The 25071-nt window shown below is 50.9% G+C and overlaps 2 protein-coding genes across 2 annotated transcripts in view; one reads left to right on the plus strand and one right to left on the minus strand.

Moving 5' to 3' along the window:
- CSMD2 (CUB and Sushi multiple domains 2) overlaps positions 1-3837 on the minus strand; it is a 682283-nt gene extending 678446 nt beyond the window's left edge. Inside the window, exon 1 of the mRNA XM_069545242.1 lies at positions 3639-3837. Coding sequence (XP_069401343.1) covers positions 3639-3837 — 199 coding nt within the window. The remainder of the gene's footprint in view (positions 1-3638) is intronic.
- Positions 3838-20410: 16573 nt separating this feature from the next.
- The window catches only part of C1H1orf94 (chromosome 1 C1orf94 homolog), a 43724-nt gene continuing 39063 nt past the window's right edge, over positions 20411-25071 (plus strand). Inside the window, exon 1 of the mRNA XM_069569789.1 lies at positions 20411-20736. Within this exon, the coding sequence (XP_069425890.1) occupies positions 20411-20736 (326 nt within the window). The remainder of the gene's footprint in view (positions 20737-25071) is intronic.

Genomic DNA, 25071 nt, shown 5'->3' on the forward strand with positions numbered 1-25071 from the left:
TCTTTGATCCCTAAAACTCTTGATTTAGCCTTATCAGACCCTAGAAAACTGTGCACAAAAGAAATATTTTTAAAAATCATCAGCCAATTTAACAACCATCTATCAAGCACCAGTTCTATGCCAGGTCCTGAGCTGGGTGCTGGCGATGCCAGGAGAAATAAAGCACTGGCCCTGCCCTCAGGGAGCTCACAGTTCCCCACAAGAGGCAGATGAATAACTACTTTGAATATGATTCCATGGGGATGGCCAGCGCTCCAGTTTTTAAGAGGCAAAGCAGGGAAAATTCTGTTTTTTTTTTTTAATAACGATGTTTGATTTCTTTCAAAGCAATGAAGTGGTTAGCACGGGAAAAATCAGAACTTTGTAGGCATGTCTCATATTTACGGTTTAACATTGCCTTTATTTTAAATTACTTATTAAGGAAATGGGAAGCATAACAGCCTTTTCAGTGCTCAGAGCTGCTTAATCCAGAGAAAAGTAGCTGGGTTTGAGAACAATTGAGAGAAATGAAACTGACAGAAAGTGATGGATAAGGATGGATTTGAGGATGATCCTAAGGTTCCTGGCTGGGTAACTGGGAGGCTACAGGTACCAGCAGCCTCCATGGGGGATACTGGAGTTTGGGTGCAGAGCTAATGAGTTTCCTTTGGAAGAGAAACATCCAGGTGAAGATGTCCAAGAGTCAGCCGGATATGCAGGCTGTCTAGATCCAGAGCTTCCGTGGGCTCGGAAGCCAACAGACATATATCGGGAGAAGCATCTTGGCAGGGCAAATCTGTCTGGAAGCTTCAGAGTGTGGCAGAGGAAGAAATGGGCCTGGATGAGCTCACCCAGGGAGGAGTGAGAGGAAATGAGGAAAAGCATAAGAAATGGAACACCGCAGGAAGCCAGATTTTCAGGAGGGGCATAAGTGCTACTATTAGAAACTGGGAAGGAACAGCCAAGAGGTAGGAGGAAAACCAGCCAAGCACGGTGTCCCAGAAGCCCAAGGAAGGGAAATTTTCAAAGGAGTAATCCAGAGTTCACAGTCACAGAGAGGTAAAGGAAGAGAAAGGAAAAGTTGATGGGTTTGGCAATTAGAGTGGTCGGCGGTGATCTTTCCTAGAGAAATCCAGTCCTGGGGACAGAAGCCAGACAGCAGGGAGTGAACAGTGGCACAGAAAGTGAGCTCAAGACCGATTCTAAGAGAGCTGACTTGTAAATCAGAAAGATGGGACGGGAGCTGAAAGGTCAACAGGACCAAGAAGCCAGGTTGGCCTGTTTTCAGTTAAATTGTTCAGGGGAAACACAAGGCAGGAGAGTGACTGATCTATTAGAGGGAGAGAGAGGACAAGGGTTGGAGGGTCTCTAGGGAGGCTGGGGGTGGGCTAAGTGTGGGGGCATGGCTGAAAGGGTCAGGGCAGTTAAAGGCAGATAAGGAGGTTCCCCCTTTCAAATCCCATCCTCATTCTATCCAGTCATCACTGGGCCAAGGAAGGGAGAGAGCCCAGTCCTGAGCGTCTTTTAAAGTCAACAGTGTGACGAGAACACAAAATAAATGTGCTTCCCTCTAATGTGCCAAATCCTGCCATCATTTGTCACCGAGTCCGTTTCCAAATCTCTGCTGCGCGCAAGGCCAGCAGCACATCTGAATGCGGGAAGGGTTTAAAAAGAAATGCATTTGGAAGCAGGGGAGGCCAGAGCAGGCAGGCCAGAGAGCAAGCATCCCCTCCCCCAAGCCACTCAACACCCCCACCCCCAGCTTCTCTGGCGACCCAAGAGCTGCACGCCAACAGTTCTCCAGCACAGCCCAAGGGTGCAAGCTCCGGTGAGTTGGCCTTCTTCTTTCCCTAGGGGCATGGCATGCCCAAAGGGCAGGGACAAATCTAGCTGGAAAAACAGCTGGATCGTATGAAGGGTCATCTCAGGTCTGCCAAGCCAGAGCCGGGGCTGCACCTGGTCACACTTCTGAGAGGCCTGAGAGCCAGGTAGCAACCCAGCCATAGCCCCACCGCTCATGTGGCAAGTCTGGGTGACCAGCGGCGTCGTAGTGAACCGCGCAGCCACCCAGCGGGTGTGGGTGTGCACGAGGGCTGAGCTCCTAGGCGCGCGCGCCGCGGGCGCCCCTCTCTGGGTGTCGGCGGCTATGACTCTTCGGAGGAACTGACAAAGTCCGGTCAAGTAGGGATGGGAGAGCTAGGGCTGGCTCCGGGCGCCCTTCCTCACCAGCAACCCTATCATTCCGTGCTAAGGAGCTGGCGACACGGTCTGCGGAGACCGGCTCACCAGATGCTGGAGCCCAGCGTGGACCAGAGAGCTCCCCGGGGAAGGGTCGCACTTTCCAAAAAGGGAGAAGAATCTGGAGGTTCGGATGGCCGAAGCCAAGCTTTCAAAGGTTCAATCGGTGGTTTAAAAAATAAATAAATAGAAAACCAACACGGCTCCAGGCCGTAGGGGCCCTCCGTCAAAGCCTGGGCAGCAGGTGTTACCGGTCCCCCCACACACACCCCTCCCCGCCCGCCACACACACACACTGTGGGTGTCAGCCTCCTGGCTAAATGAAAATGAGGTCCCAGGCATCGCCGGTTGGACCCGTCCCCACCCGGGGACGCAGAACTTTCTAGGCTGTGGCTAGAGCTGAGCCTCAGAGGGGAGCAGGGGGGGAAAGTGGGATGGCATTAGTTGAGGCTAGTGATCCTCACTGGGGACTGGGTTCTCTCGAAGGTCCGCTTGCCTTCCCGGTCCGCAAGCCTCAGCCAGATATCGGCGAAGTTCGGGGACTCGCCGCGCCCGCCAGGTCGGTCGCCCTCCCCGACTCGGACGCCAGGAGCAGGTCCCGCCGCCCGCGCCGCCGCTGCCGCAGCCCCGGCACTGGGCTGCAGCAGGGCGCGGGAAAGGGCACTTTGGCGCGGAGTGGGAACCGCGGGGAAGGTGGCGGCGCGGAGCCTGGCGGCGACACTCCCTCCCCCGCCCCCGGGCACAGCCCCCGCCACCGCCGGCCCGTCTCTCAGCACCCTCTAGCCCCCACCTGAGTCCTCCGGCTCGGCGTGCTCGGGACCCCCGCCCACCTGACCCCCCGCTCCCAGCGCAGAGCGCGGAGCAAGGGGGGACACTTGGGGAAGGGGGGAGGCGGCCGCAGTCTCCGGGCGGCTTCGGCGGGGGCGCGGGCTTCCGTGGCGAGAAAATGGGCGGGGGCAGGGAAGGGCAGACCCTGCAGACGCGCGAATGGGGAGGGGGCGCGCCGTTCCTCTCCAGCCCCCCAGGACGGGTGTGCCAACCAGGATTGGGAGGCGGGGAGGGCTCCAGGAAAGTTTATCGGGGAAAAGCCTGGCGCCTTGGGGGCTGGGAGGCTGAAGAAACTGAAGCCACGGTCCGGGTGCCCCGCAACGCCGGGCGGGGATGTCTGTCTCCCAAGGCCCCCCACACCGGCCGGATCCGGTCAAGTTGCGGCTGGGCTTGGGGATAGCAGGGAGGGTGAGGGTAGCGCGGAGGACCGCTGAGAATGGGGGTGAACGGGGGGCGACCGAGGCGAGGCTGAGCAGGAGGTTGGGCGTTGAGGGGGGCGGGAGGTTAAGGAGAGGGCGGAGGAAGGGACAGGGACCGGGTCGGGGATGGGTGGGCTCAGGGCTCGGGTGGGGTGCTCGGGTGGCCGGACTTACCCGCGGCGGCCGAGACGCTGAGCAGCCCCCAGCCCAGCAGCAGCAGCAGAGGCGGCGGCGTCAGCAGCGGCGGCGGCGGCGGCTGGCGGCCCCAGCGGCTCCCGGCGCCCGGCACGAGCGCCGAAATCTCGGCTTCGGCGCGAGCCCTCCCCGCGGGGCAGCCGCAGCGCCCCAGCTCTAGTCCCCGCGAGCGCGGCATGGCGCGGCCGGCAGCGCCGAGGGAGAGGCTCCGCTCGCCGCCGAGGAGAAAGGAGGTCAGGAGAGCTCTGGAGCTTTTTTTTTCTGCTCGGAAAAAATCCCGGTACGAGGGAGCCCTGAGCTTCTGCGGCTGGAATGAACCAAGTGTCCGCCCGGCCGGGGAGAGGCGCGCTGCGCTCTCGGAAATGACTCGCTCCAATCCCGCTTCGCGGGGTTCGCGCCGGGGGGCGGGGGGGTGGGGGTGAATTATCCCCGGATTAATCACTCCGGAGCCGCTTCTCCGCCGCTCCAAATGCTGGGGGTGGAGGCGCAGCAAATAAGAAAATATTGGGGGGTGGGTGTTCCTCTTCAGCGCCACCTCCACCTCCAGACAAACCACAAATTACATCTAAAGGGTTGTTTATTCCTGTTTGTTTTACAATTGACCAGTTTCTTTTAAGTTCAGTTCTTTCGTCTCCATTTATAAGATCACCCATTAATACACCCCCCCCCCCCCCGCCATACACACACGCGCGCACACACACGGTGATACTGACACACAGGCACTCACACACTGGCGCGAGCGCGCGCGCACACACACACACACACACACACACGCGCGCCTCTTTCACGTTTGGAAATTAGAATACTGTCTGGGAAAAGGTAACCAAAGAAGGATGCAGTTCCCCAAGTCACAGCTCTCACGAGCTGATCTTGGGTGGCGGCTTTGAACTTGAAATCTGGGGCGGGGGGCGATGCTTAGCAGCCCCATTGGCAGCAGCCTGCTACCCATCCCAGGAGAAGGGTGTGTGTACATAGACCCAAGATTAAGAATTGGGGGGCGGATGGGGCGGGGGCGGGGGTGGGCGAACCCGCGGGTTCGGCTCCCTACGGTCCTTCCCTTACCCTAAGGCAAAAATCTCGGGCTGGAGGGAAGACTGAGTTTGTCTGCTGGGGTGGGGGTGGGGTGGGGGTGGGGGGTTGCAGGTGAGCTTGGTAGAAAGACGGTGCAAGAGTTACTTGTACAATTTATCCTCAAATTAAATAACAGGACCCGGCTTCTTCTCGTTCTTACCCTCCCCCTCCCGGCCTTGGCCCCAGACCAGACGAGCTTCTCCCAATGGCGTGAGCCCCTCCCCACGTCCTCTCCGCCGCCGCGGCCGCCAGGCCCCAAGGGCTCAGCGCCGGTCCCCACCCCATCCCCCACCCCCACTCCATCGCCGTCTCCGTCTCGTCTCTCCGAGGCTCCTCCGTCAGTCACGATGGCTCCTTTGCTGTCTACGCCAAACTCTCAGCGAAAGGGAACAGACGCTGGTGGCTTGGGAGTGGGGGGTGGGGGCGGGGGACCAGGGAGGGCAGAGCCTGGGGACGAGGCCCCCGCCGGCGGGCCAGGTGAAAAGGCACTAGCTGCTGGGCACCCACCTGCTTTGCCCGAGGCCCCCGGGAGAGGCTGCGCTAGCTCTAAGGGGTGGCTAGCCTGAGCTCTAGCATCTGCGAGCCCGGGCGTCCGTGGCCCGCGGCCGGTGGGAATTCCCCGGGAAAGAACGTGGAAAGGGCTTCGGGGCTGACGAGCCGAGTAGGGAAAGCGGCCGGCAGGGCCGGAGGAGTGGATGCTGGCCCTTGTCCCCCACGCAAAACTTGCTCCCCAGAGCCACGACCTCCCAGCTCCCTCGATGCTCGGCTCCCTCCTCCACCCTGCGTCGTTCCGGCTTCCAGTATGAGCTCATCCCGCAGCTGGGGAGCCAGCCCCAAGGGCCCAGGTCCGGTGAGCGTCCTCAGAATCGCAGGGCCCCGTCCCCACCCCCTAAATGCGCTGGCTTTCTCGCCCCTCCAGACGCCGCCTCGCTGGGTGCCAAGAACCGACCGAACTCCACAGTGAAAGGCCTGCTTTATGTCCCGGGAGCGGCGGGGCGGGGGGGGGGGGGGGGGGGGGCTTGTCGCTTCCCATTGTCCAGGCCCAGCCCCCCAAAGAGAGGGCTCAACTCAACCAGCCAAGCTTTGGCCTTCCAGCCTGCGCCAGCGCTGGAGAGAAGGGAGGGACTGGCTGGGCCCTAAGTGGGGGTTCTGCTGGTGGGCTCTTCCCTGGGGTGCGGTGGGGAAGGGGGGGGGAGCCCTGGTTCCTAAACTTGGGCCTTCTCCTCCCCTGCGGGAGGAGTCCGCTTCCAAAAAAATATAGAGGCTGGCAGAATCCACCCGGCATCCCGCAGCTGGTCAGGAAAGAGTCTGGGCTGTTCTACAATTCTGGGGCTCCAGGCCAGTAGGCTTCCCCCACCCCCTTTTCAGCCCCAGAACTCTGCTGCAACCCACAGCTGATGTTTACCCCAGAAGCCTCCTTGGCAACGGGACACTTGCCATCCTCCTCGCTGGGGGCAGGAGCACCCTTTTAATCCCTGACACCCGCCCAGCTCCCGACTTCCTCTGCCATTCCTCCCTCTCTCTGATCTATCTGCGTCCACACACATTTCCTGAGGCCTCCTGAGCTCTGGGCCCTGTGCCAGCCTGTACTGTGGGCAATGCAGAGATGCACAGTGTGTGGTCCTGCCTGGGAAGATGTGGGGCAGAGATAGAAACCCCCCACCAGCCCATACAGTGGGGGCCGTGTTGATTGCCAGGATGGAAAAGTCACATTCCAGGTTACAGATAGTAACAAAAGACAATAAGCTTTTCTTGGACTTAAGGGATCATAAGGCTAATTTAAGGAGGGAAGTAGGATTTGGGCTGAACCCCGAGGCCTGGATAGAGACTTGGACAAGGTAAAGATTGATTTCCTCAACAGATATTAATTGTGTGTCATTCCATGCCAGACTGTGCTGTATACACAAGAGTAAACTATCCCAGGCTTGATGAAGACAGTGATAAATAAACAATTATATATAAAGTTACTAATTAAATATGCTATTTTTAAAAAGGTCATAGTTGCTGTGAAAAAGAATACACAGGGTATACCTTAATAGATAGATGGTCTGGGAAGGCCTCTCTGAGGTGGTGACCTTCAAGATGGCTTTGGAAATTAGGCAAATAGCCATGCAAAGAGTTGGGAAAGGGAAGGGCAAGGCCCTGAACAGGGAGGGGAACCGGGGAAGGAGACTGGGTCTGGGTCAAGGTGAAGAGCAGGGACACCTGTTATTCACAGAGGTGAGGGGAGGATGAAGCCAGAACCGGATCCTGCAGCGTGTCGCAGGGGATGGTGAGGAGACTGGAGTTCTTAGGCAGGGGGAAGCACAAGGTGAATTCGTTTGCTAGGGCTGCTGCCATCATAAAGGACTGCGCACAGTGTGGCCGGAACAACAGAAATGTATTGTCTCAAAGTTCTGGAGGCTAGAAGTCAGAGATCAAGGTGTTGACAAGGTTGGCTTCTTCTGAGTCCTCTCTCCTCAACTCGTAGACAGCTGTCTTTCCCCTACATCTTTATAGTATCTTCCCACTGTACATGTGTGCGTGCTAAGTCGCTTCAGTCGTGTCTGACTCTGTGCGACTCCGTGAACTGGTGCCCGCAACGCTCCTCCATGGGAGTTTCCAGGCAAGAATACTGGAGTGGGTTGCCATGCCCTCTTCCAGGGGATCTTCCCGACCTAGGGATCGAACCCACATTTCTTATGTCTCCTGCATTGGCAGGCAGATTCTTTACCACTAGCACCACCCGGGAAGCCTCAGGGAAGCCACCTGGGAAGCCCTCTGCACATGTCTGTGTCCAAATTTCTTCTTCTTACAAGGACAGCAGTCATACTGGGTTAGGCCCCGCCTTATAGATTTAGTTTTAACTTAATCACCTCTTTAAAGCCCTGTCTCCAAATAGAGTCACATTCTGAGGTCCTGGGGGTTACAGTTTCGACGTAGGAAGGGACACAGTTCAGCACATCACAGGAGGGGAGGACTGTTCAGGTGGAGGAAAGAGAGAAAAGGAATGCAAAACAGTCAGAAAATATATTTAAAGAGAGGTCCATTAGGTTGCATGGACTGCTTTATCAAGAAGGAGTCTGCAAAGGTGGATGCCTCTGAAGACCAAAGATGGGGACCCTGGGAACATCTGAAGTCCAAGGGAGAGGCAGGGGTCCAAGAGATGATAAGAGGTGGGGTCCAAGAGCTAACTCCTTCTAGCCTGAGAATGTGACTCAGCCCAGCCCCTAGGGCTGGCTCCCTGCCCACCCCTTCCAGTCTCTCCAGGAGCCAGAGGCAGCCATGGGTCAGGGTCTCTCCACAACATCAGATAGCACAAAAAAAAGCCCAGTGTGTGTGGTGACTCATCAAGATAAGTCTCGTTCCCGGATAAGATCAGGGTTTGTTTCAGAAAGAAAACAAGGCCCGGCTCTGGAGAACTCAGCCTGACTCAAGTATAGGGGCTGCACCCTTGATGCCCTGCAAGTTTCATTCTGACCAAGAAGAGGATAAAAGACCCTTCTAAAGCCAAAAGACAGAAAACGAGCAGGCAAATGGATGTCGTGGTAATGAAGGCAGAAACGGAGGCTGAGGGGGAGGCAGGATGGCAGATGGGCTGCAGAGCCAAGACCAGCTCAGAGGAAATGTTTGAGGTCTGAGCGGAGGGTGGGAATTTTTCAGTGAGTAGCACACTCACACAGAAGCTAGTATTTCCCAAGAGTAAAGTTGTCACCGTAGAGATGACAGCTTCCCAAGGAGAGGTGACAGGGTTCAGGAAGAAAGAGCCCAGAACAAACTTGGGGGAGGCTGTGGACCCCTTGCAACTAGGAGGGAAATGTGAAAAGGGCTCATAGTCTGGGCCATCCCTCCAGTTCTAGCAAATGCTGGGGCCACCGAATCTTGGCATTTCTCGCAGAAAATCCACAGTGAAACAAAGAAAGGGACAGAACTTGAGTTAGTGGCAAAATCAGTCCAAGTTCCCTCTGCTTGTCAGAGGCCATAATCCACAGGAGAGGAGCTATGCTAGGCTCTCATCTCTACTTGAAGTCCCTCCCATCAGCTACCTTATCATAGCCCCCAGACTTTCACTCAAGCTGCTTCCTGACTGCAATACCGTTCCTTGTCTCACTGTGCAGAATAGACGGTTCCCAGTCACTCAGCTCAAGTGTCACCTCCTTCAGGTAGCTTCTCCTAACTAGCACCCACCCCCACCAACAAACACACACCCTCTGCTTACTTAGAAGACCCTTGCTGCATGGTCAGCTAGCAGAACATCCAAACGGAATGCCTCCCGTTCCATGATATAGGGCAATCACCCTGGTTCTCCTGGCCCTCAGGGGTCACTGGACAGTGTCTGCAGACATTTTTGGTTGTAACCACTGGAGGATGCTACAGGGTAGAGATGATGGCCTCTAGGGGGTAGAGATGATGCTAAACATCCACCACCCAGGAATGCTTCCCTCCACCCCAAAGGATCATCTGGCCAAAAATGGCAGTAGTGCTGAATTATCACTGAAAAGTGGCTGCTCAGCCAGGACTACATTTTCTAGTCCCCTTTGCAGTTGAGTGCAGTCATAAGACAAGGTTCTAGTCCAAGGAATTTAAGCAGAAGTTGTGTGTGTGTGTGTGTGTGTATGTGTGTGTGTGTGACTTCAAGGCTTCTCCCATAAAATCCTCCAACCCTTATTCCATTTGCTGGCTGGACCCGGGGCATCTGGAGGTATCTAGGGGATGGCAGAACCATGAGATGGGGGAAATCTGGATCCCAAACCATGGAGAGGAAAGTCATCCACCATTTCGGGACATCTGAATTGGACTGTTAGGTGGGAACTGACCTTGAACAGCAAAAAGCCAACAAAATCTTGCAGTGTATTACAGCAGCTAGCAACAACCTCATACACTCCACCATGTTTTTGCTGTAGTATCATCTGCAATCATTTGCTTACTCCTCACTCTTCCCTTCACTTGTGCCAGCCACAGACGTTAATCTGCATGCCGGGCCCCAGTGCTAGGTGTGGAGTAAACAAAAATAAAGCAGGATAAGACATCACCAGTGGTCCTTGCCCTCAAGGGATGGATAGTTTATTAAGAAAAGAGTTAAACAGAAAGCATAATGACTCTGGGAGAACTGCAGCATGTTACAGAAAAGAGAAGGGCTTCTAGCTCAGCCTGGGGAGAGGGTGAGAAGTGGCACCTTCCAGAAAGAAAGCAGTGTGGGCAGTTGTGGGGAGGAAGATGTGTCATGTGAAGAATCTGCTTGTTCACAGCCATCCAGGGTGTTGGGGAGAGGGTGGGAGGAGACCTCTGTCCTGCAACCCCCCAGTCTCTCTGTACTTGATGGCTTGATGACTTTCTCATTTGCCACACCCTAGTGAAGGCAGTGGCACCCCACTCTAGCACTCTTGCCTGGAAAATCCCATGGGCGGAGGAGCCTGGTGGGCTGCAGTCCATGGGGTCGCTAAGAGTCGGGCACGACTGAACAACTTCACTTTCACTTTTCACTTTTATGCATTGGAGAAGGAAATGGCAACCCACTCCAGTGTTCTTGCCTGGAGGATCCCAGGGACGGGGGAGCCTAGTGGGCTGCTGTCTATGGGGTCGCACAGAGTCGGGCACAACTGAAGCGACTTAGCAGCAGCAGCAGCAGTGGACGAGGAGTTCCTTTTGGTAGAAATCTTCTCCTGGAGGTCTCCTGAGTCTTAGTGCCTGTGGAGTGTCTGGTCTTCTCTGCAGGAGGCTCTGCCTCAGCCTGCTCACAACCGAACTCACCCACTTTTAACCCCACCCCACACCCTGCCCCTCTGCTCGCTCCCAGCGTCGACATCCACCCAGTTCCTGAGCCAGAAACCCGGGGGATCACGCTGGACTCCCCTCTCACTCAGGCCCCACGTCCAGACAGCTCCCAAGCCCTCTAAATTCTGCCTCCTTAAAGTCTCCCAGGTCCTAGCCAGGCCCCCACCTTCTCTCTTCCAGATTTCTTAGAGCAGCCTCCCAATAGGTGCCTCCAACTCCTCTCTTGTCCCACTCAACATACCTTCTCTTTTCCATTGGTTATCTTTTAAAACACTAACCTGATTTCACAGCTTTCCTGCCTTCCCCGGATGTTTCTCCAGGGCCTGCAGAGTGAAACCCAAGCTCTCTGCCAGACCTTCCCTACCTGCCCCTGCCTGCCCTCATCCTGTGCCTCCTGTCTCCCTGCTCTGCGCCCACCACACTCGCTCCAGCCATTCTGAGGCCCTTGCAGTCCTGAAATGAGTGACACTTTCTCTCTCCCTTCCCTCTAGGCCTTTATGCACCCTGCTCCCTCTGCCTTCTATGTCTGGCATTCTCCTATTTGTCCTTCAAAACTCACTCCAGGCGTCAGCTCTTACAAGCCATCTTTACCAATGCCCTTCAGAGTGCTTGGTACATGGTGGGCATTCAGTAGATCTTGGATGGATGGATGGATGGATGGATGAGTAGGTGCTCAGTAATGTTTATGGAATGGACCCAAAGGTATCTCTCTAGACTCCATTATGTGAATTCCTTAAAGCAATGCCTTCTCTGACTTATGATTTAATGTTATGCTCTCTGTCTTCAGAGAACCCTGATGTGAGAAACTGACCAACTTAATGGCATTTCTGTCTTTATGAAAACAGAATTGAATATATCGCCCACTATGCCACTCAGTGTCCTTTATACAAGGACTCATGATAAATTCATGCTTGGGGTTATTTCCAGGAAACACTTTGTCTCTGCAGATGAAGATGTGTATTTTCTGCTGTCAGAAAATAAAAACTCTGCCTTCCGACGTGTTTCCATTTTTGCTTTAGCTGACAAATAGGGACACCAGTTTTATTACCTTGTTAGCTCCATGCATTCTGGCCAGTTCAGGGACCCGAAAGCGGCAACTCTTTTCTGCTTTCTTTAGATGGAGTCAGTCCTCGTTTTCTTCTTTGATGCTGTGATTTTTACTTTTTAATCTGAACACTGCCTCAAATCATCTCAGCAGTAAACTAGTATGAATCTTAAATGAGTGCCTACCGGTCAGTGTCCAGGCCTGGAAGTTAGGGGTGGCAGGGCAGAACCCCAAGCTTCTCGTTGAGAAGGAGCCCATACAGGGCCTTGCCAGGGATTCTTAGGGATCCTGTCAGGACAGGAGTCTAGCAGGCAGGCCAAAGCAGAAGTGAGAGGCCAATTGTATGCTGATCCTGTCTGTTATCATTTTATGGGCCGCTGCTGACAAGATATATTCTTTTGCTCCACAAACTATGGCCTTCCTCCCCTCACTTTGAATGGAGATCTCATTGGCTGCCATTTTTACATTAATAGCTAATAACAACAATAATAGATGATATCACTCCCATGGCAGAAAATGAAGAGGAACTAAAAAAACCTCTTAATGAGGTGAGTTGGTCCAAAAAGAAGGTTGAGCGTTGAAGAATTGATGCTTTGAATTGTGGTGCTGAAAAGACTCTTGAGAGTCCTTTGGACTGCAAGGAGATCAAAGCAGTCAGTCCTAAAGGAAATCAAGCAATCAGTCCTATTCATTGGAAGGACTGTTGCTGAAGCTGAAACCCCAATCCTTTGGCCACCTGACGTGAAGAGCCAACTCACTGGAAAAGACCCTGATGCTGGGAAAGATTGAAGGCAGTAGGAGAAGGGGATGACAGAGGATAAGATGGTTGGATAGCATCAAATTCAATGGGCATGATTTGAGCAAACTCTGGGAGATAGTGGAGGACAGAGGAGCCTGGCATGTTGCAACCGATGGGGTCACAAAGAGTCAAACCCAACTTAGCAAAGTATATTTTATGGAGGTTGCAACCATGTGCCAGGCACTGTGCTGAGAACATTCATGGATGTCTCTCTTTGAATCTCTCCCCCTTCAAAGTGTTTCCATCCATTTGCAGATGATGAAATGCCAGAAAAGTTGAGCGTGTGCAAAGCCACCCTTCAGTAAGTAGCAGAGCAAGAATTCAAATTCAAGTTGTGTCTGCAGCCACCGTCCAAGCTGTTACCAATCTCCTCACAAATGGGCAAGAGTTTTAGGCAATATAAGGAATGAAACACCCGGGGAAGTGGTAGGCAGGGATTGCTGATGGTACTGCCAGGAGAGAGGAGCCCCTGAGTCACAGCTTTGCTTCTAGAACCCTCCAGTGTCCTTTACAAAGTCGTGGAAAGGGCGAGCTACTCTGTGTTTTGTTTGTTTTTCTTTTTTGGCCATGCAACTTGTGGGGATGTTAGTTTCCCGACCATGGATTGAACCTGAGCTCTCATAGTGAAAGTCTAGAATCCAAAGCACTGGTCCACCAGGGAATTTCCCAGGGTTGGATCCTCTGAAGTCAGGTTCAGTTGGAAAAAAACATCCAGGGGAGGGCCATTCACCCGACAAACAGCTGCACCCTCCACTCAATCCTGTTCTGAATGTTTGTCGCTTAAGAAGCCTGCCTGCAGTCTCTCTAAGCTTGGGGTCCCCCTCTGGGCAGTTTGACCCTTTAGGCATAATCTGCTGTTGGCATCACGCCTCCGCAGTTTTCAGGGTCCTGCAAAAAGTTTTAGGCCTGGAAGTGTTATTAGCTCCATGATACAAAGAAGAAAACCACAACACTGAAATCAGTAAATATTAAATTAAATGTAAAATGCACCATTATGTCAACTTCATTAACTGTTGAATTTAGTAGTCATAAAAATTTCATTACATCTGATAACAGTCTGTAGGTTGGAGTTTTCTCGCTGCACAAGATCTCCCAAGTAGGCACCAAGACTGGTGAGAAATCATAGCCAACCGTAAATTAAATAAATTACTCATGGCCAAAAATTTGCAAAAGCAAAATGACAAAAAAAAAAAAATCTTTCAATTTTCTTATACAGCCAAAAAGTTCTATTTATGGTGAGAGGTGGGTGTGTTGAAAATATGCTAGCAGAGGAATAGGGCCTCCATGAGGAAGCTATGAATTGAGAAAGAACATAGGCTGGGCCCACCTTTCCGAGTTCTCCATCCTGGCCATGTTTGTCTCTGTGATGGAAGCAGGCGAGGGCAGGATTTGGCTTGAGAATAGGTAAGGAGAGTTGCCTCCTCCTGAGGATTTCCTGGTTTCAAATAGAAAAACCAACATCCCAGAATTGTAAATTATGATAGCTAACATTCCTCGGGTACATAGCATGTGCCAGACTCACTGTTATAAGCACAGCTCTTGTAATATCTCAGCTGCCACAAAGCAACTCTAGGAGGTCAGTATCTTATTATCCCTATTTCACAGATGAGCAAACTGAGGCATCAAGAGGTGAAACAACCTGCTCGGGCTAATAGGGGTAGTAATGGGTACCCTTTCTCGCAAATTAAACCCACTGTTCAAGGTACTGAAGATGCAGTAGTGAAGCCTGTGTATGTGCGTGCTGAGTCACTTCAGTCGTGTCCAACTCTGCAGCTCTACGGACTGCAGTCTGCCGGTCTCCTCTGTCCATGGCATTCTCCAGGCAAAAATATGTGAGTGGGTTGCCATGCCCTCCTCCAAGGGATCTTTCCAACCCAGGGATTGAACTCACATCTCTTACACCTCCTGTACCACCAGTGCCACCTGGTAAGCCCAGTGAAGCCTAGTGCCCACCTATTTTAGAGCTTGAAGTGAAGCAGTCAGTGGTCTTGGACACCATTTCATGTGCTGGGCACATAGATATTTATCAAGTTTCCCCCACATGTGCTGTGTAGCAGGCACTTCTGGAAGGCTTTGCTCCCTTCATCAGCCTGTGACAGTGTGTAGACTTAGAGGTTGTATTCATCTCCTAGCCCAGCCCTGTACCTTGCACAATCAAGAAAAGCTTAGTTGATGATTCGAGTCCATTCCTCCATCACAAAGCAATCTCCCCAGCACTTCTAAAGCTCTCCCTCTTTACACGTAGCACAGAAGCTGTTACTGAGAAACTCCAGTGTCATGCACTTCAATGTAATCTACAAGGAAAGTGATACGCAGCGCTGCTATGTGTCTCTTATGTGCCAGGCATTGTTTTAGGGACTTCCGTGTGTTAAGGAATTACTTAGTAATAGAACGTGTACAGTGGTTCTACAAAATAGGTGTTCTTTACTGTCATCCTATTTTACAGATGAAGAGATCAAGTGTTATGAGCTGAATGATGTCCCTCCAAATTCAAGAGTTGAAGTCTTAACCCCTAGACCCTCAGAATGTGGGGTATTATTTGGAGATAGGAAGTTTGAAGAGTGGATAAGGTAAAATCAAGTCTTTAGGGTGAGTCCTAACCCCACGTGGCTGGTGTTCCTATAAGAGGAGGAGATTAGGACATAGACACAGAAGGAAGACCACATGAAAACATGGGACGAGGACAACTGTATGTGAGGTGACGAGAGAGCATCAGGAGGGACCAACTCTGTCCACACCTTGATCCTGGATTTCTAGCCTCCAGAACTATGGGGAAATACATTTCTGTTTTCTAAGCCACCCAGTGCGTGATACTTTGTTGTGGCAGCCCTAGCAAGTGAATACACCAAGGCACAGAGTCCCTGAAAGCGTGAACTCGCAATTTGAATCCAAGTAGACTATAAAGGAAGCTGAGCACAAAAGAATGGAGGCTTTGAACTGTGGTGTTGGAGAAGACTCTTGAGAGTCCCTTGGACTGCAAGGAGATCCAACCAGTCCATCCTAAAGGAGATCAGTCCCAGGTGTTCATTGGAAGGACTGATGCTGAAGCTGAAACTGCAATACTTTGGACACCTGATGCAAAGAACTGACTCATTGGAAAAGACCCTGATGCTGGGAAAGATTGAGGGCAGAAGGAGAAGGGGACGACAGAGGATGAGATGGTTGGATGGCATCACTGACTCAATGGACATGAGTTTGAGCAAACTCTAAAAGAAGAAAGTGGAGGACAGGGAAGCCTAGTGCACTGCAGCCCATGGGGTCACAAAGAGCCAGACATGACTTAGTGACTGAGCAACAGCAACAAAATTGAAATAGCCACAAGGGGCTAGTGACTAGCAGACTGGACATAGCTTTCTTTTCACTGGCTCTAAGTATTCCACTGAAGTTTTTTTAAATTGAAGTACAACTGATGTACAATATTGTATAAGTTACATGGGTACAATATAGTGATTCATAATTTTTAAAGCCCCTACTCTATTTATTGTTGTTGTTATTTATTGTTGTTAAGTCACTTAGTCTGACTCTTCACAACCCCATGGGCAGCAGCATGCCAGGCCTCCCTGTCCCTCACCATCTCCCAAAGTTTGCCCAAGTACATGTCCATTGCATCAGTGATGCCACCCAAACATCTTATCCTCTGATGCCCTCTTCTCCTTCTGCCCTCAATCTTTTCCAGCATCAGGGTCTTTTCCAGTGAGTCAGCTCTCTGCATCAGGTGACCAAAATATTGGAGCTTCAGCTTCAACATCAATTCTTCCAGTGAGTATTCAGGGTTGATTTCCTTTAAGATTGACTGGTTTGATCTCCTTGCTGTCCAGGGGACTCTCAAGAGTCTTCTCCAGCACCACAGTTCAAGGGCATCAATTCTTTGGCACTCCGCCTTCTTTACGGTCCTGCTCTCACAACCTTACGTGACCACTGGGAAAACCATAACATTGACTATATGGACCTACGTTGGCAAAGTGATGTCTTTGCTTCTCAACACACTTTGTAGCTTTGTCATAGCTTTCCTGCCAAGAAGCAGTTGTTCTTATCTCGTGGCTGCAGTCACCATCTGCAGTGACATTAGAGCCCAAGAAGAGGGAATCTGTCGCTGCTTCCAATTTTCCCCTTAGCTTTGCCATGAAGTGATGGGACCAGATGCCATGATCTTAGTTTTTTTAATATTTAGTTTTAAGCTGGCTTTTTCACTCTCCTCCTTCACCTTCATCAAGAGGTTCTTTAGTTCCGCTTCACTTTCTGCATTAGAGTGGTATCATCCACATATCTGAGGTTGTTGAGGTTTTTCCCACCAATCTTGATTCCAGCTTGTAACTCATCCAGCCTGGCATTTCTTATGTCTCATGCTGTGCTCAGCATATAAGTTAAATAAAGAGGGTCATAACAAACAGCCTTGTCGTACTCGTTTCTCAATCCTGTTCTGTACAGGGTTCTGACTGTTGTTTCTTGAGCCTCATACAGGTTTCTCAGGAGACAGGTAAGATGGTCTGATATTCCCATCACTTTAAATACTCCATTTATAGTTACTATAAAATGTTTGCTCTGCTCCCCATGTTGTATAATACATCCTGGGAGCTTATTTTATACCTACCAGTTTGTTTCTCTTAATCACCTGCTCCTTTATGGCCCCTCCTGGCTTGCCTCTCCTCACCAGTGACCACTAGTTTGTTCTCTGCATCTGTGAGTCTGCTTCTTTTTTCTTATAATCACTAGTTTGTTGTATTTGCATTTTTCAGATTCCAAATGTAAGAGCTATCATGCAGTCTTTTTCTTTCTCTTTCTGACTTATTTCACTTAGCATAATGCCTGCTGCAAGTGGCAAAATTTCGTCCTTTTTTATGGCTGAGCATTCCATTGTAGACATGTGTGTGCTGTGTATGTGTCTCCAATCCTCTTTATCCATCCATCCATTGATGGACACTTAGGTGACTTCATACCTTGGCAATTATAAATAATGCTGCTATGAACACTGAGGGCACATGTATCTTTCTGAATTAGTGTTTTGGGTATTTTTTGGATGTATACCCAGGAATGGAATTGTTCAGTCATATGGTAGTTCCGTTTTTAGTTTTTTGAGGAACCGCCATCCTGTTTGCTACTTAAGTTTTTTGCAGACTCCTCTGCCAACAAAGGTCTGTCTAGTCAAGGCTATGGTTTTTCCTGTGGTCATGTATGGATGTGAGAGTTGGACTGTGAAGAAAGCTGAGCACCGAAGAATTGATGTGTTTGAACTGTGTTGTTGGAGAAGACTCTTGAGAGTCCCTTGGACTGCAAGGAGATCCAACCAGTCCATTCTGAAGGAGATCAGCCCTGGGTGTTCTTTGGAAGGAATGATGCTAAAGCTGAAACTCTAGTACTTTGGCCACCTCATGCAAAGAGTTGACTCATTGGAAAAGACTCTGATGCTGGGAGGGATTGGGGCCAGGAGGAGAAGGGGACGACAGAGGATGAGATGGCTGGATGGCATCACGGACTCGATGGACGTGAGTCTAAGTGAACTCCAGGAGTTGGTGATGGACAGGGAGGTCTGGCGTGCTGTGATTCATGGGGTCACAAAGAGTCGGACATGACTGAGCGACTGAACTGAACTGAACTAGGCACCTCAGCTGTGTGTTTCAAGAAACAAGCCCCTGTCTTTGTTCCCTATCACTGTTGTATTGCTTTTGGTTTTGGCTTTTTTTTTTTTTTTTTGCAATCCTTGGCCCCTGCTGCCTGGTCTCCTGCTGAAAAGGAGACAGAATAGAAAGAATGAGTAAACTGGCTAACTTTCCAGAATCCTGCAGCCTGGGCAGTGCAGAGTTGACAGTGTTCTGCTCTAAGCATAGGTGTTAGCCAACCAAATGCCAAGCAGCACAAACACTGAATGACATTTTCAGAACTATTAATATTTCATCAGAAATGATCACTTTTCCTTTAAATACACTGTCCTAAAAGGTTTTCTACATTCTTAACTATAATTTTATTCAGTCTAGGTCCTCGGAATTTTCCCCTAAGGAACACATCTTCAATTTTATAATGAAAATCAAAGGGGAATCAAGCTTGGATTTCAAAATTTAGAGTCAACATTTCCAGGAACTCAGGCCCTCTGTAAAGAGCAAGACTGTGTATTGGGCACCTACTGTATACCAGGCACTTCATATAGTATCCCATAACTTCATCCAACACATATTTATGAAGTACCTACAGTGTAGCAGAAATGTGATCTCCCTAATTATTTTTAAACACCATTTTACCAAAAAAAAAGGACCCTTTCTCCATCCTTCTGTTTCATCTCCAATGTTACCTTACCTATACAAAGAGGCCTGCCTGGACTGGCATCTGAGGCTGCCACCCCTCTTCTCCCCAGCACTTCACTTGGTTGGCTAGTTTCCATCGGAGCCCCTATTTCATCTACAATTATGACTTATTTACTTGCTCTGCTAGTTGGTGATCTCTCCCCCTCCACTAGAATACAGGCTTTGTGAAAGCAAGGAACGCGCCAGTTTTTTTCATCTTCATCCTTCCCCAGTGTCCAGCAACTCACCAGCAGAGGGGAGGGCTCCAGGAATATCTGGGGAATGAATGAAGGAGGGGAGACGTGGAGGAAGTTGTTAGGGTCACACAGCTAGGAAGGCGCAGTGTCAGGACCCAACCCTATACGCTTTTGGCTGCCATCTCAATTCAAGCCCATGCCTCTTTCTTCTTTTGAGGGCTCTTGATCATCCTTTACTGGGGAAACACCCGGAGGAACAATTATAGACTCCTGGGGCCAGAGAGCCCTGTAGGTTGCTTAAGGGAGCTCCTCCAGGGAGGGGAGGAGCCCACCGAGCCGCAAACGGCTTAGCTCCTCTCTGCACCTCCGCCCACCCCGAGGACCACTGAGCCCACCGCTAGGGGAACTAGTCTTTCTCAGTAGCCTGGGGTGCCTGGGTTTGAACCCCAGTTCCCCACCTCTGGGTGGGCCTTGGATACACTCCTTAGAAACTCGGTTTCCTCAAATGTAAAAGGAGAGGACGTAATGGTACTAACTTCATGAGGTTGTTCGGAGTGAATAGGACACAGAAAAAGCCCAGCGCCAGGCACATGGTAAGCCCCCGATCAAATGGCAATGAGGGGTGAAATCAGCGACTCAGGGGCAGCGCCCAGGTGGGTGCGGAGGAGCGGCGGGCCAGGCGGGGGCGCGATGTCCTGGACTTCTAACGAGGGCAAGCGTCCTGGGGTCCTCCGGACCCCGCCCCCACCCCCCACCCCCACCCCGGAGGGCCTGGGGCACCGACCGAACCCTGGGCGTCCCGCGCACCTAGCCGTTGCGTTTGAAACCCACCAAGGAATTCCAGCGCTGGACGGGAAGCGTCCACAGGCAGGGAGCCACAAGCAGGCAATTTGGCCCAGCCGCCCCGCGGAGAAAGCGACCGTTTAAGGCTTAGGGACCCTTCCCCGACAATCCCAAAGCCTGGCGAGGCGGGGAGGGGGGTCGTAGCTGGTGTCTGCTGGGGTCAGCGGGCGGGCGCTGGGCACTCGGCGACTGTTCCTGCGGGCGGGCAGCTGAGCGGCAGGGAGAGGGAGACCAGAGGGGCTGGTGGGGCGAGCAAAGCGGGGCTCAGCCGGGCGGGGGACCTGGGAAGACGCTCTCGGGAGAACCCGATGGCGGGCTCCCAGCCCCCGGTGCCTCGCACGATGCCAGGCCCTCACCCCCGCACCCCCAGGCTTAGCGGGCACTGATGGACTGAGCCTAGGGCGGCGTGGCAACGGGTGAGGGCCAGGGACTGTGGGGAGAGCCAGCCCTCCCCCTCCAGCTGTTCCCAGATGTCATTCTGCCCACCCAGGCGCCTGGTTCCTGAGCTCAGGGGGATTCCACGGTTACTAAGCTACTGGTTTTTGTTGACTTTTAAATATTTTCTTCTACGGGAGAGGGGGAGGGGGGCAAAAGTCAGGAAAGAGCAACTAAAAACAGATAAAAATAAGCTCCCCCTCCCCGCAAGAAAGCTGTCCATTCACCTTTCAAACACAAACCAAGGGCCTCTGAACGCAGTCACCTTTCTGGACCAGCGGTCAGCCAGAACTGACCTCCTTCCTCCCCATCCTCACTGCCCTTCCTGGTGAATGAGGGGTGGTGGTGGATGGTCACCCTGTCTTCGAGCCCTGGGTGGACAAAGGGGCTTCTGGAAAGAGAGGAAGAGGATGGCCAGTGGCAATGGGCTGGCTTCGTCCTCGGCCCTGGTGGCCAAGCGCCCCTCCGCCCTAGGCCCATTCCCCAGATACATCTGGATCCACCAGGACACACCCCAGGACAGCTTAGACAAGACTTGCCATGAAATCTGGAAGAGAGTTCAGGGCCTGCCAGAGGCCCTGCAGCCCAGGACCTCCAAGGAGCAGCTCTCTGCCCCCGTGGCTGGCACTCCGAGAGACGGGCTCAGCTTCCAAGAAGAGTGAGTGTGCCCTTACTTCACGCAAGGGAGGAGGGAGGAGATGAGGGCTGACTTTCGGGGTCTGGGGGAAGTGTTTTGACCTGTTGTTCTGCCTGGCTAAACCCTAAAGGCTGTGTGTTTTCCCCCACTCACCACGACCCTTTGACAGTCTTTACAGGAACAAAATGATTGGGGTCCTGAAGTTACCTGGGTGAGGGGCCAGAACAGAACTATATTTCTGCTGCTGTACCAGCCCACTTCGAGGACATTTCTTGTGCAGAGGCATAGACAATACCAAGGTAGATCCGAAGACCTTGAAAAACCACCCTAGCCAGGGAGAAGGTTAGATGTCTGTGGCTTTCCCCAGAGGCAACTAGAATATGCTTCTCCCCTCCCGCCCTGTAAAGCTAGGCATTGGCACAGATGAATTTGGTGGTTTTAAACCACATCTGGAATTCCCTAATACAGGGAGCAGCTGTCCCATTCAGCCTCCACAGAAGCCGCTGCAAGAGCGCACATCAAAATATTTACTGGGAAGGCATTGACATATTCAGAGGACATAATAGAAAATTAAAGTGCGGGAAGATGGCTGTAAATAGCCCGTTTCCTGGATGGGAAATCCTGTATCTGGGAAACACAGAGCTAAATGTTTCTCCACCAGGGCAAATTTGGGCAGATATTGTTGGGGATGGATATATTAGAAAGGAGAGGGAGGAGCAGAGAGGAAGAAAGGACCTTGTTAGGAAAAGCGAATAAATCCACCGAGTTATTAATGTCACCTTTGAGCACGTGTTCACTGCTTTGCATCTTCAAAGTGGGCTGCAAACATTAATTAATCCTCCCAGAGTCCCAATAAGGCAGGTATTCGTGTCCCCATTTTACAGATGGATTAAGTGTTAATAATTAAGTGGTCATTAAAGACTAGGTGATAACTAAGTGTTGCCTGTTCCAACACATGCTCCAGCTCAGCTCAGAGATGCTCTGAAGTGGGGGAACCCTTCAGGCAATTATCAACTGTTTCTGGTTTCAGGGATTTCTACGCAAGAGCTAGGAAAGGCAAAGTGTAACTGCTTCCCAGTTCACACTCCCTGAAGTCTGGTCCTTTTGGGGCTCATTCAGTTACTACACATAAGGAAAGAAGGCACTTTGGCTATTGCTGCCTCTCTGCCCCTGCTCAGCAGGACATGGCTGGGATGGGAATGGCCTGTCTATAGCCAGATTCCTGCTATCTGGCCCTCCGGTGGCACTGAGACCCACTGCCATCTGCTCTGGGACAAGGACTGGGCAGGGGGCCTGTGGGGCTGTGCTCAGCTCTCAATGGCCAAAGAGCTGATTGTTCCCTTTGTGAACCAAGGGTCAGTGGCAGTTTCCAGTAGCTGGCACCCTCTCTGCCAGGACTCACGGAGTTAGTGGAAACAGACTCTACTTCCAGTCTGCACTTGGCTGGAAAGTGAACCTGGCAAACCTTTGGCCGGTCCGTTTGGCCTTGATTTTCTCATCCGCAAATGGAGGGTGATATGCCCTGCCCTGTCCACATTGAGTTGATAATGAGGATCAAATGTGATGGGGACAGGAAACAATCAGCTACATTATCCCAGTGAGGCTGTCCCTAAATGCAGTTCTCAGGGCTTGGAGGTGTGGGTTGTTTTTTGTTGCTTTCGATCTTGGGTTTTCACATGATGCTGATAAATGCTAGAGTACTTCAGAGGCCACCTTCAAGTTGAGTGGCCTGATTCTGGGTCCCAATCCCCACCTCAGCCAGAACTGTTCAGCTTTTATGGCTTTTGCTCACTGGAGTTCAGAAGTAAAGTCGCCAGTCCAGGTCCGATGCATGAGAGAGGGTGCTCAGGGCTGCACTGGGATGACCCAGAGGGATGGGATGGGGCTTCAGGATGGTGAACACATGTACATCCATGGCTGATTCATGTCAATGTACGCCAAAACCACTACAATATTGTAAAGTAGTTAGCCTCCAATTAAAAAAAAATCATTAAAAAAAAAAAGTAAAGTAAAGGCTGCACTGAAATAAAAGATTCTGCCATAAGAAAAGAGCTGGGAAACCATTGCCGTAGCTGAATAAACGATATCATAATTGTGCAGATATCAACCAAGTAGAACACAATGAGCTATTCTTGAAATAAAGGCAGCTGCGATGGTGGAGTCCGATAGCTCTGGTTTCAGATCTCATTTCAGCCCTGTGCCAGCTGCGGGATTTGTTTAATTGATGTGAGCTTCAGTTTCCTCATCTGCCAAATGGAGATGATTACTATGCATTTCATGGTGTTGTTGGGATGATTAAATGGGATATTTAAACATTTCCAGTAATAACTAGGATTTGTAAAAATTCCTTATAATGATGATGGTGATTTCTTTAAGCCCTACAATTATTACATGAACTGGGGACTATTTTTAAACTCCCCTTCTTTTGAACTTTTTGTTATGCAAATGTTCAAACATGTAAAAGAGAATGGTATAGTGAATGTCTGTCAATCAACTTCATTAATTACTAACTTTGGTCCATTCTTGTTTCAATTCTTCCTCCCCTATTTTTCAACCCTTTTTACAGATGAAATAACTGGTTTGGAGGGCTTCATTTCTTCTTCTGTAGGCCTGAGGTCCTACAGTTAGGAAGTGGTGGAGTTTCAGAAAACAAACCTAGGACCATCTTACCCACTATGCGCTGGTGTTGGCTCCAGGAACTGAGACATCTTTTTGGAAAGTCAAAATACTTGGCAGTCTCATGTTCTGGGTGAGCAAACATAGCTAACAGAGTTTATATCCAGGGAGCTGTCCAGCATATTTGTCAGATGGCTTCAGGCCCACAAGATAACCTCTCACCCTCTCAGCTAATCTGTCTAGTGTTTCATTTGTAAACCCAGTTTGGGTTTTGGTAATGTTAATTGCTATCAAGGCAGCTAGACAAGTAAGTTCTAGAACTCTTATTAGCCAGAATTTTTTTTTTTGGTCCCCATTTATCATGGAAACCCAGACATCTCAAGTTTGAAAGAGAACTTGGAGGCTGTTTTCTGTTGCTTGAATCCTTTCCTTGACATCCTTGCTAGATGGTTATCCACTCTCTTAGATGAGAAGCTCACTACTTCCTAAGGTAGCTCCTTCCCTCGATATGATCCCTGACTATCAAAAAATCATTTTCTTTTAGTGCTGAAATCTGTCTCTATCAAACCCATTGACCTAGATTCTGCCCTTAGGGCTCCAAACCGAACCTACCCCCCCTTCCTCTCAGTAGCCCTTTTAGTTATTGAAAGATGGTAACAACATCTTCCCTAGGATTTCTTGTCTTTGTAAGCTGAGTGTCTTTGTTTTCCTGAGCTTCCCTTCATGTTTGGTCAGTTTCCTGCCCACGCTGCTGGTTCTTAGGGCAGCACAGCAACCAGAACCAAGTACGACAATCCAGGTATGATCCAGTCTGAGCAGACTGGATTCTCCTCTTCTATAGCCTATATTCCTGTTCATGGCAATTAACACCACATTCACTTTTCTCCCCAAGCTGACTTCAGCCTATGAACACACTTCGAGTTCACTCATCCAATTATTCATTCAACACATACTTATTAAGCCATCTACTGTGTGCCTGGCACTGTGCTGAGAGCTAATGAAATAGAACTGTAAACCAGACAAGGCCCTCCTTTCCTAGAGCTTGCGTTCAAGTAGGGGAGAGAAACACAAAGCAAGTAAATAAAAGAATATAACTTTAGGATGGAAAAAGGACTGGTGTTCTAGTTGGAAGAAACCAATTGTAAGCACATTAAAGTTAAACCAATAATTTCAGCTTGGGAGGAATGAGCTTATGGAAACAAAACTGACTAAAGTACTAAGGGGACTTTCTTTAGATGGAGTTGTCAGGGAAGAACTCTCTGAGCAGAGGTAGTCCTTTGAGCCAAGACCTGGATGCCAAGAAGGAGCCAGCCAGGTGAAAATCTAAGGAAGGATGTCCAGGTAGAAAGGAAAGAAACCACAGACTCTGAGGTGTGAGTGGGCTTGGAGAGGGACAAGGCTGGGGTGTGGTAAGTGATGAAATGTGGCATGAGGTGATATCAGAGACAGGCAGGCAAGGTCTCAGGGGCCTGGAGGACCTAGTGGGGAGTTCAGATTTGATTCTTCATGATATGAGTTATGGGACACCTTTGGAGGATTTTAGGAAGTGGGTGTAACATGATAGCATGGACTGGTTTTTAAGGATGCCACCAGCTGCTGTGTGGAAATGGGGCAGGTGAGAGAGCAAGCGGGGAGGCCTCTGGAAAGACGTTCAGTAGCCCAGGGAGCACAGTGGTGATGGCGACTGGTCCAGAGTGAGGGCAGTTTCAGTGGACAGAGGGGGATTTGGCACATATTTCG

The sequence above is a fragment of the Ovis canadensis genome, chromosome 1 (assembly GCF_042477335.2).
Source record: "Ovis canadensis isolate MfBH-ARS-UI-01 breed Bighorn chromosome 1, ARS-UI_OviCan_v2, whole genome shotgun sequence".
NCBI classification, from domain to species: Eukaryota; Metazoa; Chordata; class Mammalia; order Artiodactyla; family Bovidae; genus Ovis; species Ovis canadensis.